Genomic DNA, 16,298 nt, shown 5'->3' on the forward strand with positions numbered 1-16,298 from the left:
TTCTGCTCTCACAGCCAATGTGGGGAGTTTGATCTCTCCTTCTACATTACTGTGGGTTCCAGGAATCAGAAAGCTCAACAGGCTGTGGAGGCAAAAGTATCTTTCCACTAAGCCACCTCATCAGTCCTCATGTCAAACGTGTGTGTGCATGTATGTATAATTGTGTACGGTTAAATCTGGTTTCCCCACACAAGAGAAGACATGTGATGTTTTGCTATTTTAATTCCTCAGTTTCTTCTTTTCCCCATTTGGCAATCCTTTAGGCCTTGTTCACTGCTCTTATTTCAATTCTGCTTTTGTATCATATCATATTATTATATATGCATATATTTACTTATTTTAAATCTACATTTTTGCATATGACAGAAACATGATATTTGTCTTTGAATCTGGCTTTCTCTGCTTCTATAACAGCTGCACTGTTTTACATTTCCACTCACGGTGTATGAAGGTTGCTGTGTCTTCATATCCTTCCCAGCCTTTGCTGAACTTCCTGATGGAGTCTTTTTCAGAATGCTCTTACCTATGCCTGTGTCCTGAAGGGTCTTCCCTATGCTTCCCTCTAGCATTTCCACATTCCTAGTCCATTAACATTTGCATCCACTTTGATTTTAGTGTGTACAGAGTTAAAACTAGGGATACATTTTTTCTTCTTCAAAGTGTCGATATCTGGATTTCTGAGAACTATTTGTTGGTAATCTACATTCAAACCTTTCATGCAATATATACTTCAGGACATTTGTCTCTTTATTTCTGGGTCTGTTGTTCTATTTTATTGGCCCAAATGTCTGTGTCCTGCCAGTTTTGTTATTTCAACTATGATATTTCATTGGAAATCAGAATATGTTACCTCCAGCATTGCCATTATTGTGCAGGATTACTTTGGCTATTTGGAGTTTTGTATTCTGGTATTAATTTTAGAGTTTTGCTATTATTGAACAACATTTTTGAAATTTGAATGGGTATTGCACTAAATTTATAGATAGTTTTTGATAATACAGCTATTTATGTAGTGTGAATTCTAAATGGGCATGGAAGTTCTCCCATACCTATTGTGTACTTCAATTTTTTTCAATGTTTAAACATTTGTTTTGTTGTTCTAGCTAAAATTTTAATAACTATATAGAATTGTAAATACATTACATAATATAGTTTGATTTCTCTGTATTTCTCTATAAATATGATATATATCTCTTGCTTCATGCCCTAGTTAAAATTTTAAGTACCATTCAGATAATAGTGAGGAGCATGGACACCCTTTCCTTTCTTATGAACTTAGGGGAATAGCTTTGTCATTTAGCGGAATGTATCTTTGTCATTTTTGTGTAATGCTGGTTGAAGTTTTCTCACACGTTCCCTTTTTTATGTTGACGTTTGATACTTGTATTTCTAGTTTCTTGAGGGCTTTTATCATGAAGGCAGGTTCTACCTTCTGCTGTGGCTTTTCTACACCTAAAGAAATAATGATCTGACTTTAGTTCCTGGATTTGTTTATTTTGTGCATGGCATCAGTTGATTAACATATGTTGAACCATCCTTATTTTCCAAGAATAAGACTAATTTGAACATGGCCAATGATCATTTTAAAACTGTGTTGGTGCATTTAGTTAGCACTAGTCATATTATACAGAAAACTTGCCTATATGCTCATCAAAGGAATAATGTATAAGTTGCTCTTCTTGCTGTGTGCTTATCTATTTTTGGTGAGAGAATAATACTGGCCTCATACAATGAGTGTGATTGGGTTTCCTCCTTTTCTGTTTCATGGACTACTTTGAGAAGCATTGGTTTCCATGCTTCTTTACATGTCTCATAGAATTCAGCAGTGAATCTCTATTTTCTTTTTAGATAGACCCTTTCTTACTGCTTCCTTGACTGGTCCTTAAGAATAGGTCTACTGCACAGGAGCCTGGGATGATTGTCTAAGAAATGGACTAGTCTCTGTCATTTTAATTGACATATAGGCCATTTGGATTTATCCTTCTCAGATCTCTGATGGTATTGACAGCTAGGCTAACTACAGCTTTGTCATCTTAGCAGTAGCAGACAACCAGGTTCTACCCCAAGGGTGCAGTAACCTTGTCAGCTCATTTCATATGTAAAAATCAAGCCTTGCAGCTGGGCAGCAGTGGTGCACACCTTTAATCCCAGCACTCCAGAGGCAGTACCAGGTAGAACTCTGTCAGTTTGAGGCCAGTATGGTCTACAGAGTGAGATCCAGGATAGGCACCAAAAGTACACAGAGAAAGCCTGTCTCAGAAAAAAAATCAAGTCTTTATTTTTCTAGAACTACTAGATAACCTGTTGAGAAAAGGCAGATAGGTTTGTCCTGCTAACAGGTTTCATATTAAAAGATAAACAAGTCACTAAAGGGACATACTTTGCAATAACTGTTCTCAGTTAAAACTACTTGTGTCTCTAGTAAATGATTAGATGGAGAGAAAAATGGTGAAAGTCTATGCAAGTTTTGAAGGTCTAAGAAAATGTTTTAAGATATGTGAAGGTCTGAGGGTATGAAAGCTTAAGTTGTGAGGGTCGCAGAAAATGATTTAAGGTGTGTAAATGCAAGTTGTAAAGGTATAAGTAAGTGATTAAAGGTATTTGAAAATGGAAATGTTTCATATTTTTCCCCTTCCTGTGCTATTGGTACACTAAGATTTCAAAAGTTCAGAGTTTTAGCATTAATCAGTGGAGTTCTGATAAGCTGATAGAGCACTGACCACTTACTGTCAGTCATAAGTTCAAGAGTTTAAAGTCCCTTAGTTTACCTTCTAAGTGTAGACTTATTGTGTTTCTCATGCTAAAGACATCACTGTCTAATCTATGTCTGTCTCTCCAGACAGATGAAAATTTTCATGCTTTCTAGCCCAAATCTATAGCTTTTGCTAGAACTCAAAGATGTGAGTCTACTTCTGCTGTTCTACAGCCACCTGTTACCTGCTTTTTCTACAATGTGGATTTCAGTACAGATTAGTAATGCTAATATATCTAAAACTTTATGTCTCTTTATAAATTGAAATTTTCATGTAAGCTTCAAAGAATTGAAGAAGTCATAAGACTTGGATCCACCTCTCACAGGTCAAATGGACTCCAGATAAGTACAGTTTCCCCACCTGTCTATTCTTGAGGATGGGATCTCTCTCTCTCTCTCTCTCTCTCTCTCTCTCTCTCTCTCTCTCTCCTCTTGTCTTGAGACTCATCCCTTCCCCCAACTACCAGGACAATGGACCTGAAAGTTCCAAATGTAACATTTTACTTTAAGTTCCTAAATTTTAACTTCTTCCCTAATCTATACCTGTCTCAGCAGATTCTCACTTGGCTAACAGACACCATACAGAAATCAGCTGCTGACTACAACCTGCTTCAGATGACTGTGAGCCCTGGACTTACTGAAAGCTAATATGGACCAATCCAGATGAAATGATTTTTCCCTGTCTCTTCTGCTGGGTCAGTGATCCACATGCTTCTGATGAATGAATGCCCCATTGCCTGAATTCCCTCCTAGCCATTGACTAACATTCCAGCTTCCTGGACCCTGACAACAACATCCTAGTTTCAGCAGGAAGTGGTTAAAGAAAACAGTACTTTACCCCAACAGGTTAGAATATTTGATCCAAAGGAAACTCTCTAGCATAGGGGACAAAAAGCTACTTATAGCACCTATTGACACACCAGGAAAGGTACTCCTTAAACCAAATAGACCCAGATCTATCAACAGGTAGATTCATTATCTGATACAGTTCTACAATATAATAGTGTACTCAAAATGCTGTACGTAAAATACAGAGGTTGTATAGTTTTAAAAGAAAATTGTTTCCATATAAAACACTAAGGAATCATTAGAAATAATTTTGCTGTACTGAAAAAAATCACTGCATAAAAGGGGACCTGAGATGAAGTAATTGACTGGTCCCCATTCTCATATCCAGGTTCCTTATAGATGGTAACTCTGATGTCAGCCATCACAGGACCTTTGGCCCTTTTGCTTCTGCTAATTGCTGTTGGCACTCGCATCATTAATGCCTTAACTAAATGATAACTCCTGTCTAGGTACCATTAAGCTAACGGTTATTAGATCCCAATATAAACAGGTACTCATCAAAGAGTCAAGGATTTGACTCAGGATACAACTCAAGGGGTAATCTGAGAGCCAAAGTTACATTAGATATCCATGAAACAAAAATGTCTCTGATCTGCAAGCCCAAGGACTGATAGTTTCTGAAATGCTGGACACGATTGTTTATGGGACATAACAAGCCACATGTTTTCACTCTCCTAAAAAACTCTATTTGACCCATCCACACCACATGAGCTTGATCACACATGGGTGGGAGGTTCGTAGGCAGGAAATATATCAGGATGTACTCTTGCCCCAATGGATACAGACAGGAAGTATGTAGATGTAGCTAGAAGTTTCTCTGGTCCTGCCTGGCCCTGCAGTCCTGTGGCCTGCTTAAAAAGTAATCACAAAGAGGCTTAATATTATTTAGAACTGCTAGGCCATTAGCTGAGGATAACTACTGACTAGTTCTTACACTTAAACTCAGCCCATTTCTGTTAATCTATGTGTTGCCATGTGTTCCCTGGCCTTACCTGTGTGCCATTACATGCTGCTCCCTGGCAGGCTGGCGTCTCCTCATTCAGCCTTCCTTCTCTCAGAATTCTCCTTGTTAGCTTATCCAGCCTATACTTCCTGCCTGGCTACTGGCCAATCAGAGTTTTATTAAACCAGTGTACAAAAGCATTTCCTGTTTTTTGTTTAATTTAAAATTTTTTAACTTTTTACTAAAGTTAATTTTTAACTTTAACATAATAAGATTATATATAACAAACAGTTATCAAGCAAGAATTACAGTTACAATATCTAGTCTATTTGTATTTGACAAAATCAAAGAAAATATTCTATTTATCCTGTATTTGTGAGTCTAAGGTATCTAACATCTTTTATCATAACCAAGGAAAATTATAACTGTCTAGTCTTCAACAACATCAAAGACCTCAGAAGGATGTAATATTACCTAAGTAAATAAGAAGTGCATTGTAAGGAACTTCCAAAATCTAGTTAGGATAGAAAGTGAACTAGTTATATTTTGGACTCACCAAAATAGAATAGATAATTGAATATTTTCTCTGACTTTGTCAAATGCAAATGGACTAGGCATTGTCGATGTATTTATTGCTTGTATATATTGTATATAGTTATTATACTTATTGGATATAGTTTTTCTTATGTTAGTTATAACATTTTTATTTTTTTATCTTTATTAGACAAAAAAGAGGAAATGTGGTGATATTTTATTTGTGCTTTAATAAAGCTTGCCTGGAGATCAGATGGAAAGGGCCAGCCATTTTAAGTAAACAAAAATCAGGCAGCACATGCCCTTAATCCAATCATTTATCAGGCAGGGCCTCTATATGTTCAAGGCCATACTAGGGAACAGAGCCAAGCGTGCTGACACACACCTTTAATTCTAGTACCAACCAGAGAGTCCTAGAGAGGTCTGTATAGACAGGCTGTGCAAGGAAGTGAGGTAACTGGGATAAGATAGCCAATGAGAGGGTAGAACATCTAGGCAATACAGGTGTGGGTAGACAGGAAGTAGCTTGCATTTGGAAGTTGCAGAGTTGGTGAGGCAAGGTTGGCTGGTGGCTTTCCTTATTTCCCTGATCTCTCTAAGACTTTCACACCTATATTTAGCTCCATGTTTCTTTATTTAATAAAACCATTCAGAAATTTGTCTACATGTAGGCAGGAAATGTGTCAGGATATATGCTTGCCCCTGATTGGACCTGATAGAAAATACTTTAAGACACTGCAAACCATGACTCAGGGCCATTTCCTGCAAACCCAGGTATGGACCTGACCAGAGCCCATCTACCTGGCCAGTGTTTAATTATAGCTTGTTCAAATTCAGCTTTAAAAAAAAAAAAAAGAATAGGTCTACTGGATGAAAATACTACTCAACTGTAGAGTACTATGCTAGCATTCACACAGTCCCACATTCAATACTCAATGGTGCCAAAAAATCTACTATTTACAAAGTTCTTAAGTATTTCTTTATGTGAAAATTCTTTAAATCACTGTCATTTCTGAAATGTAGTCTAAGCTATGTATAATATTTATAAAATAAACTTTCCTCATAGCATATGCTTCTTGATTATAGGTGCCATGTATTCAGAGAAAAAGATCCTCAGACATTAGATTTTGTGTTCCTCTATAGCTATCACAGCATTTCTTCTCTAGTTTTAAGATTTTGTTTTGTTTTTATTTTCTTTCCACAAATACACTTTTACTGAATGTCAGTGCGGGTGCCACTGGATTTATCCTGACTGAAGTTGCTGAGATTTTTGCATCTGTAAGGTTGTACCTTCTACCAAAGTTTGAAAATTTTTCAGTTATTCCTTCTTTTAAGAGTAGACAACGCCGTTCTCCTTTTCACTCTTTTTGGAATGTAATGGTATTTTTTTTAATCTTCTCCTCTCCTCCCATTGACCTTGGATCCAATGACAGTTTAATTTCCAAACTCTTTTTTGTGTCATCTTGGTGTTTTTATTACTACAGACCTGTAATATTACTTGACATCTGGGATGGTCATACCCCAGCAGGTTGTTTGTTTGCTTTTGGTTTTTGTTGATTTTGTTTCTCAGGATTGTTTTGGCTATCTTGTGTCTTTTGTGCACCCTTATAAAATGTAATGTTTCTTTCTGAAGAATTGGGCTGGAATTTTTAATGGGAATCATATACCTAATCATCAGTGCTTTATTCCAAATAATTCTAAAAACCCTACAGTTCAACCCAAAGTGGCAGAATCCTCACAACATTCTTGCTTCCTTGTGCTTAATGGGCACACATTGACAGTAGAGCCTTAAAGACACAGATACTTCATACCACAGGTAAAGAAACATTCTGCACAGGAAAACCTTGGATCTGTGACTCCTGGGAGTTTACTTTCACATACTTATTACCAATAGAGGACAACAGTCATAGTATGAGAAGCATTGGTGACCCTGAGCAGCAGATATTGGCACAAAAATTGAGTTTGTAAAGTACTATAGAAATTATTATAGAATTAGAAAAGTGAGCCACCTGAAAGAGGAAATTACAAGAATTTTGATGGCATCTAATGAGAATTTAACTGACAGAGTACCAGATGAAATGTTTATGGGTTTCAGAGGTATTGTAAGTTGTGAGGCATAGTTCACTAAAGGGAGGAAGAGGTGATAGTGATTGGTGCTGGACCTGAAGTTGTGAAAGGTTCTCCTGAGTTTGGAACCACCTCATGTTGGCCAACAGAATAGACAATGTTTTCAATGTTTTTCAGCCATGTAGGGTCCTGCGAAGGCAAGATAAAATTATGGCTCTCTTAGTGCCCTATTGTGAAAAAATGTATCTGCTGAATAAATGAATAAATACTTAATTAAAAATAATTCATGGCAATCTCAAAATTAATTGAAAGAAAGGAGAAATAATAGATGAACATGAGTGAGAGCAATTAAAGGATTTAGGTTGTCTTATGACCATAAAATGATTTATATGACAGAGATTATACAGTGTTCATGCCTAAGGATGTGGAAGTCATCCATGTGTTGTGGAGAATAATAATGTGTTTACAGAGCTAAGTAGTGACTCACACACAACCTGTTGACGACACTTAGAAGAAATAGTTGTAAAAGCAATGGGATCTTCTCACACTTTTGTAACCCTTATTAATGTTTCTAGGATAGCTCCGAAGCTGAGTTACAAAGTGAATTTCACTTGTGATGAGAAGGTAGCCATAAATCTTCAGAGGCCATACCTCCCCCATCTGAAAATTAGCATTATATAATAATAACTAACATCTTGTATCTTATGTACTTAAATGAACTGTCAACACAGCTGTTAAAAATTTCAAAATAGATGTGATACATGGTGGAAAAGATGCACAAGAGTCATAAAATTACTGAAAAACGATGAGATGCTTATTGTCCTAGCTGTGTTTAACCAGTGAGGCCTCAAAGGCCTCTCACAGAGCATATGCTCTGATGTTGCATAAGTCAAAACCAAATGTGATAAACCTACTGGTGAAGATATAATAGGCTCTTGTTTCAGTGTGTGTATGAATAAGGCTGGGCCTGAGCTAGGAACACCCAATATGCCTACTGATTTGATAATTCAAAATATACTAGGTAGGATACTGGGATGAAGTGTTAAGAAATGACTTGTTAAGCTGTATGTTAACACAATTAACAATCTAAGCAAAATATAATGGCTATTCCAATAGTGGTACAATGTTCATGGTACAACCAAATAACCACCTTCTGATTTGGTTTTAGACTTGTTCAAAATGGGAACCCATGTTTTGTATTCTAACCCATGCTAAAATCTATTGCTGGGGAGGTCCTAGCCTTTTCCAATATGGAGGCTTTCACTGATATTTTGATAAATAGACGTGATGTGCCAATGAACTTTTCAAAATACATATATACCACATATGACTGCTGTTGTCAGCCTAGATAGCAAAGACCAATTTTATAGTTTGTTGGGAGTTACTATGAAAGAATCATAGCTACTAAAATTGTGGTATTATATTATTGTTACTGTGTCATAGTGGCCCAATACTCATAAAGGAATCAAAAGAAAAGTTTGTCACACATTTTATTGATCATAGAATTTTGGTGAAGAGTTAACAGAAAAATGTAAGAGCTGGAAGGAAAGGATGAATTGTTAGGAAGTTGTTACATTCCTATGGAGTGACATCTGCGAGTGGTAACCTGTGATCTAACTGAAGCCTAACTGAAGGCCAAGTATAGAAATAAGGAAAACAATATAGATGTAGCTAGGACTTCCATTATGGTGATGAGATGGTCAACACTCCCTGAGGAGTCCCATGACCCTCACCTGGGACTCCAAATACCATTTGCTCCTGTAGCCTATCTCTGCACACCTTTGGGAGTGGTCTGATGGACTACATAAGTGGTGGACAGTAACTGAAGGCAGGATTCTGGAGAAGTAGCTTTCCTCAGTTAGTATCCACACTGCAGAGCTTTCTCAGAGATGCAACTGTCTTTGACTCAAACCCACTCCTGTAAGTATTTTTTCATTTGTGCTCCTCCAAGCTGAAAGAATTCATAATTTTACACCAAGCTACACTTGTATTTTACTTTTTTGGTTTCATGCAGGATTTAGGGGGAAAAAACTATAGTAGTTGCTGTAAAGGCATAGGCACAGTAGACTCTTCCATCAACAGCTCTGAAGAGAACCTTCTATGCTCCAGAGAAATGTAGCAATGTCTGGGGTTTTTGTTGTCTCCATTGAAGTGGGGGAGAACAAGGTATTCATATTACCAGCATCTCTTGTGTAGAAACTAGAGAGATCTTATCACAATCTCCAATGCTCAGGACAGACTCAGGACAAGGAATGGTTCATCTCAAAATCGGAAACTATCTGGAATGAGAACACAGGAGTCAATATGTATAATTTGTCACAATTCCAGAATGAAGCAGGTAACCTTTCACTGTCTGGACAAACTGACTTGAATCAACCTAATGAAACTTTCAGCTCTCCGCCTTAGGTAGACAATGCTAGCAGTAGTGTGTCTTATACTCTCCTGAGAACTGAGAGACTCAAACCAAGTGATTTTGTAAAAAAAAAAAAAAGCATGCTAGTGCATGTATTGGACTTTATATTTTTGATACTGTAAAATGAAAACTAATTGTATATATATCAACAATTATTGAGTAAAGAGGCCATGAACTTGAAAGAGAGCAAAGAGGGGACATATGGGAGGTGTGAGGGAAGAAATGTGAGGGGAAATGATAAAAATATATTATATTTTCTAAAAAAAAAAAACAGTAAAAGAAATATAAAGAACTGAATTTGTAACAACTAATAAATTTATTTTATAAATTTTGAAACAAAAAGAGTAACATACCTAGACTTATAATGTCTCTTCAATAAGCAATAGATGATGTGTGTGTTTATCAAGTGTAAGTAAACTCATAAAAACATCACGTTCTTTGAAAAACTGAGATAATGTTAATTTTGACAAGAGTTTAATTTTATATTAGAAATGGTTGGTTAACTAACTTTCACACTGAATAATTTTTCTGATAAATTTAATTCTTTGAGATTTTCGAGATTAGATATTTCCCACACTTTAATCTTAATAATTCCCTCATTTTAGTTTGGATATTTCAAATTGCTTCTATGAAAGGTTCTGTGGAATTTGACTTCTGAGACTCACAGGTTTTTTTGCATCATTTTGGATTTTTGTTTTGGGAGGCTTTTTTCATTTGTTTGTTTGGGTGTTTTGCACATTTTCAAGTGTACACATTTGTATTATGTGTGCATGTATACATACTGTCATGCATATGTATGATACTTGGAGGCTAGCGGTTTATGTCAGGAATCATCTTTAACAGATCTATCTTATTCATTGAGCATCTCAACTATAATCACAACTTACCCATTGGCTAATTTTTCTATCCAGCTTTCTGTGGTGAATCACTATCTCAGCCCTTTAAGAAGGCTGAACTTACTAAGGGCCTCAACTTCCACCAGGCGTTTACGTAGAGTCTGGAAATTATAAATACAACCTTCACACCTTATTGCAGAAATGTTTCCTACTGCACCCCGACTGGTCCTCACATTTTTATTTCTGAAAATCCTCTGTGGTAGTATCACTAAGGTTTTAAAGATCTTTTTAGCCAGGCAATGATGTCACACACCTTTAATCTTAGCACTTGGGAGGCAGAGGCAGGGGGATCTCTATGAGTTTGAGGCCAGCCTGGTGGACAAAGTGTGTTCCAGGACAGCCAGGGATACACAAAGCAACCCTGTCTCAAAAAATAAGGAAAAGGAGAAAGAGAGGGAGAGAGGAGGAGGGGGGGAGAGAGAGAGAGAGAGAGAGAGAGAGAGAGAGAGAGAGAGAGAGAGAGAGAGAGAGAGAGAGAGAGAGAGAGAGAGAGAGAGAGAGGCAGGCAGGTCTTTTTAAGGTAGTACATACTTGATCTTTCCTCTTGAAAGAACAAATGACTAATGTTTTAGAGGTCTATCACCTGATGAAATCAGCACAGGTCATTGTCACAAGTTTGAAAAGTGGGTGTGATCAGAGCAGAGATCTTAGCACCTGTCTGATCATGTCATGAAGGACAGAGCATTGGAGTGATTTTCATAGTGGATGATGTTTGTTCTCCCAAACCAGCTCAAATGTACTAAGCTGTATGAAAGAGGGCTCTGGAGCTAGACAAGGCTTCCCTAAACAGGGTGATGCACATCAATTCACTTGGACAGACCATCTCTCTTCATGCCAGGGGCACTCCTGCTGCCACTATTATCAAGCATGCTTCTGTGGGAGAAGGTGGCCTCTCTGCCCATGTGTGAAGTAATAAATGGGCATTGCCAGCTGACTCTTGAGTACTTGTTTAATCAGGCACGTGGCCTACCTGAGGACAGCAACCGCCTCATTTTGGAAATGTTCAATGAGTTTGTAAGTATCTCGCTGACTTCTGTCTTCTCCCAAGAGGAGCTTTCACAGCAATATCTGGGTGGTACTACAGCTCAGTGGAGAAGGACTGTGATATTAATATCATATAACACACCTTCACAGGCACAAGAACCATCTGGCACTGAAGCAGAACCAGAAGAATGGAATGAAGAAAAAGTCTTTAAATGATTTTTTTCTCTGAAAAACATTTTTATATTTTTAGTTAAAATTTTTCCACTTATGACACAAAGCCCTATAATATTTGGCTGAAAATAATCTCTGCCTTCATTTTGAGAGAGTGGGGGAAGGGGCAGTTTCCATCAGCATTTTTCACTTAGTGCACAGCAGATACCCAATAAATGCAAGGGAAAGCTTGAATTGAGGAGGGTTAAAATTGGAGACAGAATGCTGGAAGGAGAAAATCAATAATGATGTTGATAATAGTAATAATAATGGCTTCTCAGAAATCCCCAAACATAGGAGACATTGTAAGATGTCACTTGAAGGGAACTGTTTTATAGCTTCTGCCTTCTGTATGAAGGTTCTTTGTCCCCTCTGAATCAGTTAAGGTGGCAAGAACGACAAGGACTTCAAACAATAAGCAGCTTGTAACACAGGCCTCTCATTTGTGTGATAACCATGTTCCTATTTAATCACTAGAGATTCCTTCATTCTGCAATCTTGACTGGCAATCTTTCAACTTGTTAGGATCCCTAGTAGTCCATTAATCTTTATAATTTTGTTCACTATAAAATTTTTTAAAATTTATTTTAAATAATATATTTAATAAAATATAATTTCAGTAAATGTTAATAACATGAACAATTAATTATATTATTTGTATTTTAGTTTTTTGGTGCATAATATTTCAGAAAATATTATGCTTAAGTTTTCTAATGACTGATTCTATTACAATTAGCAAATCACAGTTTGAATTTTTAAGGAAATTGCTATAGTAAAGGTGTCTAGACTCAGTGATAACTTAAATAACAGGAAGCCAAGGGTTCACAAACTCAAATACACATTTACTGGGCCATTGATATTCTAAGGAAGTGCATCACTGAAACACCAAGTGTCTTGTAATTTTTTTTCCTTCTTCTTTCAAATAATAACTTTTTAGAAAGCATGAGAAAACAAGGGAGGAATAAGTCAGAGAAATCCATAGCCTCAAATGGAAGCCAGAAAAGTGATGTTACAAACCTGATGCACTAACGACTCTAAAGCGTCATTTTCCTCATTCCTAAATTTAAATATTTCATGTAGTGCTCATCCTTTAGACGTAAACACAGAACAAATGCATTGATGTACTACTTGTGGATTCATGGACTCAGTTCTCCAGTTCAATGAATGTTCTCCTCATTTCCAGAACAAAGAGTATTACTCAGGTCCATGGGCCCTGAACAAAATCCCCCTGCAATTCTTGTGCCACAAGTATTCCTTCCCTTTCCCAGATAACGCAACAGAAGGCCAAGAGATTCAGGTGAGTCCTTAGTGTAATTATCTCATCACATAAATTGCAGCGGTGCATGGGCTCTGCCAAGCTGCAGGTCATTACAGGAAAAAGGAAGGGAACCGAGCAATCCAAGGGGAAAGCTCATGCTTCTCATCTGATGTTGCTACCTTCTCCTTGGTATTTACATCTTGGGAAATATTGTATGTGTTTCACTGGAGGCAAATATGGCATTGGGTGCAAAGTTGACACATTATACAACCTCTTAATAGTAACCATTATACACCTTCCCATCTTATTCCTTGACATAACCAATCTTAATGTTTTAAATTTAAAGTATTCAAATATGTACATGTGCCACACATGTACTATGCTCTTTAATGATTTTGTACATCTGCTGTGCACATTCTGTACATGTACTATGCATATCAGCACTTGTAAACATGAGAGAAAGTGAAGATAATATCTAAAACAGTGAAGGAAGAGAATATCTACTAAGATCTATTCCATGTCTAAACACTCACAAATCACCGTATTAACACTTTTGCAAATGATCCTCAAAAAATTGTATAAGACAAGCTACAAACACTATACTAGGTATCACATGCACTTCAACCTGCAGTTTTTCCATGTTTTAATGTGATGCTCAATTGTTTTTTCCTAGCCTGAGGTCCTTCTGAAAGTGACCATAGGCATGCTGGTTGGCTGGAATAACACCCTGAGTCATGTAATAATAGATCTTGCTGATCTGGAGTCAATCCCTGGTGTTGGTGCTTTCATATCTAAAATCAGAAAGATAGTTGAAAATTTCACAAAACTCACAAAACTCCTAAAGGATGTAAAGTCATTACTCAACCTGGTAAGTTCCTGCCTCTTACTACTGTGCTTTTCTCATTCATGAAAGCTTTAACCTTGGTAGAAACAAATGCATTTGAAGTATCTCTCTTCTGGGAGAATGAAATTAAGGCATGCTAATAGACAGGCTCATGCCTAAGGGGTTGTTATCAACTCCAACTTTTTCAAAGGTGTTTTACTCAGCAGCTTACAGCACAGGGCTCTTAGGAGACAGGAACTTCTTACAGTAATTTGGACAGTGCCCTTCCTGGGCAGAGTGAAAGTCTCTTGAGATCTCAGCAGATTTTATAACACCATCCCTGGTCTGGCTGCAACTTAATCACCACATACAGTTCTCATCGTTTCTGTGGCTTTGTTTCCAGATATTAGATGGTGAGTAAATTTGATTGCAAGCAATAAAAGGAAAATGATGAACTAACAAAATCAAGATGCACAAATGGTATCTCAGAGACAACAGCAAAGACATAGAAAAGGTCTTTCCTGGGAGAGTTGACACTAGCTCTTCAACTGTCCTTCACTCAAACCCACATCTACAGTCAAGTAGCAACTTCCGTCTATTTTTTGTAGAGATATTCTCCATCTAGGACCAGCTGCATGTCAAAAATATGTGTGGGGGTCTTGTGTCTAGTTCTTAGATAACTAACAGATCTATGGACACCTGTTCTAGACTCTTGAAAATCCATATTTTGGGCTGAAGATTTTCTTTCCTAATTTTCTCCCAAATCTTTATTCAACATTTAAAAGCACAGCAGAATAATAATTATTGATAGTACAATTAATAAATGCCTATCATTTGGTGACTAGGTTCGTCTTGAATTTGAGGAAGATGAGGCCTACCCTGCCTCAGCTGGATTGCCATCTTCACATCTGTTAAACAATTCCTCTCGCCTTCTTTTCTATTATATCCTCCTTGGCTGCCTGAAGTTTAATGCAGAAAAGGTTGTCACGCATGTCAAGATCCTGAGATGTCAAATGGTCCGCAGAAAATGTTAAGTCTGCATCCTAACTGTTCTGAAATGCTCAGAAACAGAAGGATGCTACAGTGACTCATCCCTTCAAACATTTTTGTTAATTTTACACCTTTTCAGTATGTACTTAGAAATTAAGGGACTCTTCTTGGAATATTAAAAACTGATGTTTTAAAAATGTCCTGTACAAAAACATTAATTTGTGAAAGTTTCTTTTGTTCATTTACTAGCAAACATATCAAAAGTATTGAGATATTCCTATTAAAATCTGTCATAAGTAACATGTTTTTCTTGAAAATAAGGTATTATACAACCTGACTCAGAATCTCAGTGAGTTAATTCAAGTCAAGTGAGTAGACTTGATGAGTACGATATTATTCTAGCAAGAATATGGAAGACCTGGGATACTTTATGACAACTAGCATCCACCACCATGAGCCAATTTTCACATTGTACTGAGAAAAACCTACAAGTATTATGCACTTCAATATACGTAAGTTCCATGAAAGTGTCAGTCCAGAAAGTGCCAGGATCCAAAGAGGAAATAACTTCAGGTATCTGCAAGGGCTCATGCTCCTCTGAATTCTCATCTATTCAGCATCATCGTTGATACAGACACATACTATCTTTACCTGGGGTCTAACAAGGCTTCTCCCAGCTAATTTTAACTTCATCTGTACACTGTTTAGTACTTTCCCCCCATCCTCTGTTGCTTCTAGTCACTTGCAGTTGTGATGGATGTTATATTAATGGAAATACAGAACTTCTCATTGCTACTGTCCTTGCCAGAGTATTTCCATTTAAGTGACATTATCACAATTGGATGGAAGATTAGAAGAAATGGGCAATTCTTACACCGCAGTCTTATGAGCTTCAAAAGCTCTCAACTAAATCCTCTCTTGATGGCAGGTACCTCTCTCATAGAACATACTAATGAGTGCAAAAGATTGTTATAAATTGGTATCCCTTAGGATAAAGTGTCTTTATCATGAAAGCCTCCCTAGCTAGATTCTCCTACTCCTCAGCTCTGCTCTTTGTGACCTCCTTACTGTCTCTGCTTGTTTTCCTGTTGCTACAAAAACCAAAGTGGTTCAAAGAAGTTTATCTACCAACTGATTCATAGGAACTCATGTATCATAAGCACTCACTTCACAGCCATTGATCTGCATGGCTGCTGATGTCTCCATTAGGTTTCTAACAATTCCTCTTTTTCTTCTCTTCCTAGGGATACAGAATAGATCAGAAAGTCAAATCCATTAGAACTAATTTACCTGAAGAGTAAAATGCAATTCTTCCCTTGATTTCAACCCTAAGTAATTTTCTTTATTAACAATTAACCTGCCCATACACACAGATATTCTCATTAAGGTCACAAATTATTGCACCCAAATTCATAGCTACAATCCCTAATGTCCATGCCTCAGTGTGGAAAAGCACGATGGGAGAGGGTATTGCAACCCATTAACTGCCTCAGAGCAAGTGAGAGTCTTTGCTGATTTCAATGAGAGACCTCCTTGAAAATGACACTGTCCAGCTGTCTTTCTACAACAAAGAATTTAT

General features: G+C 37.1%; 1 protein-coding gene across 1 annotated transcript; it reads left to right on the top strand.

Annotated features, from left to right (window-relative positions):
• Positions 1-9,034: 9,034 nt before the first annotated feature.
• LOC118584654 (prolactin-5A1-like) lies at positions 9,035-14,763 on the top strand. Its single transcript, XM_036188915.1, has 5 exons — positions 9,035-9,065; positions 11,293-11,468; positions 12,832-12,945; positions 13,580-13,774; positions 14,575-14,763. The coding sequence occupies exons 1-5, from the start codon at positions 9,035-9,037 to the stop codon at positions 14,761-14,763; spliced, it is 705 nt and encodes a 234-aa protein (XP_036044808.1).
• Positions 14,764-16,298: the final 1,535 nt, after the last annotated feature.

This window comes from Onychomys torridus, chromosome 5 (genome assembly GCF_903995425.1).
Source record: "Onychomys torridus chromosome 5, mOncTor1.1, whole genome shotgun sequence".
In the NCBI taxonomy this organism is placed as follows: domain Eukaryota; kingdom Metazoa; phylum Chordata; class Mammalia; order Rodentia; family Cricetidae; genus Onychomys; species Onychomys torridus.

Coding starts and splice junctions, on each gene's coding strand:
- LOC118584654 (XM_036188915.1), top strand. CDS start 9,035: ATGCAACTGTCTTTGACTCAAACCCACTCCT. Junction 11,469..12,831: donor TGGAAATGTTCAATGAGTTT/GTAAGTATCTCG, acceptor CCTCATTTCCAG/AACAAAGAGTATTACTCAGG. Junction 12,946..13,579: donor CAGAAGGCCAAGAGATTCAG/GTGAGTCCTTAG, acceptor GTTTTTTCCTAG/CCTGAGGTCCTTCTGAAAGT.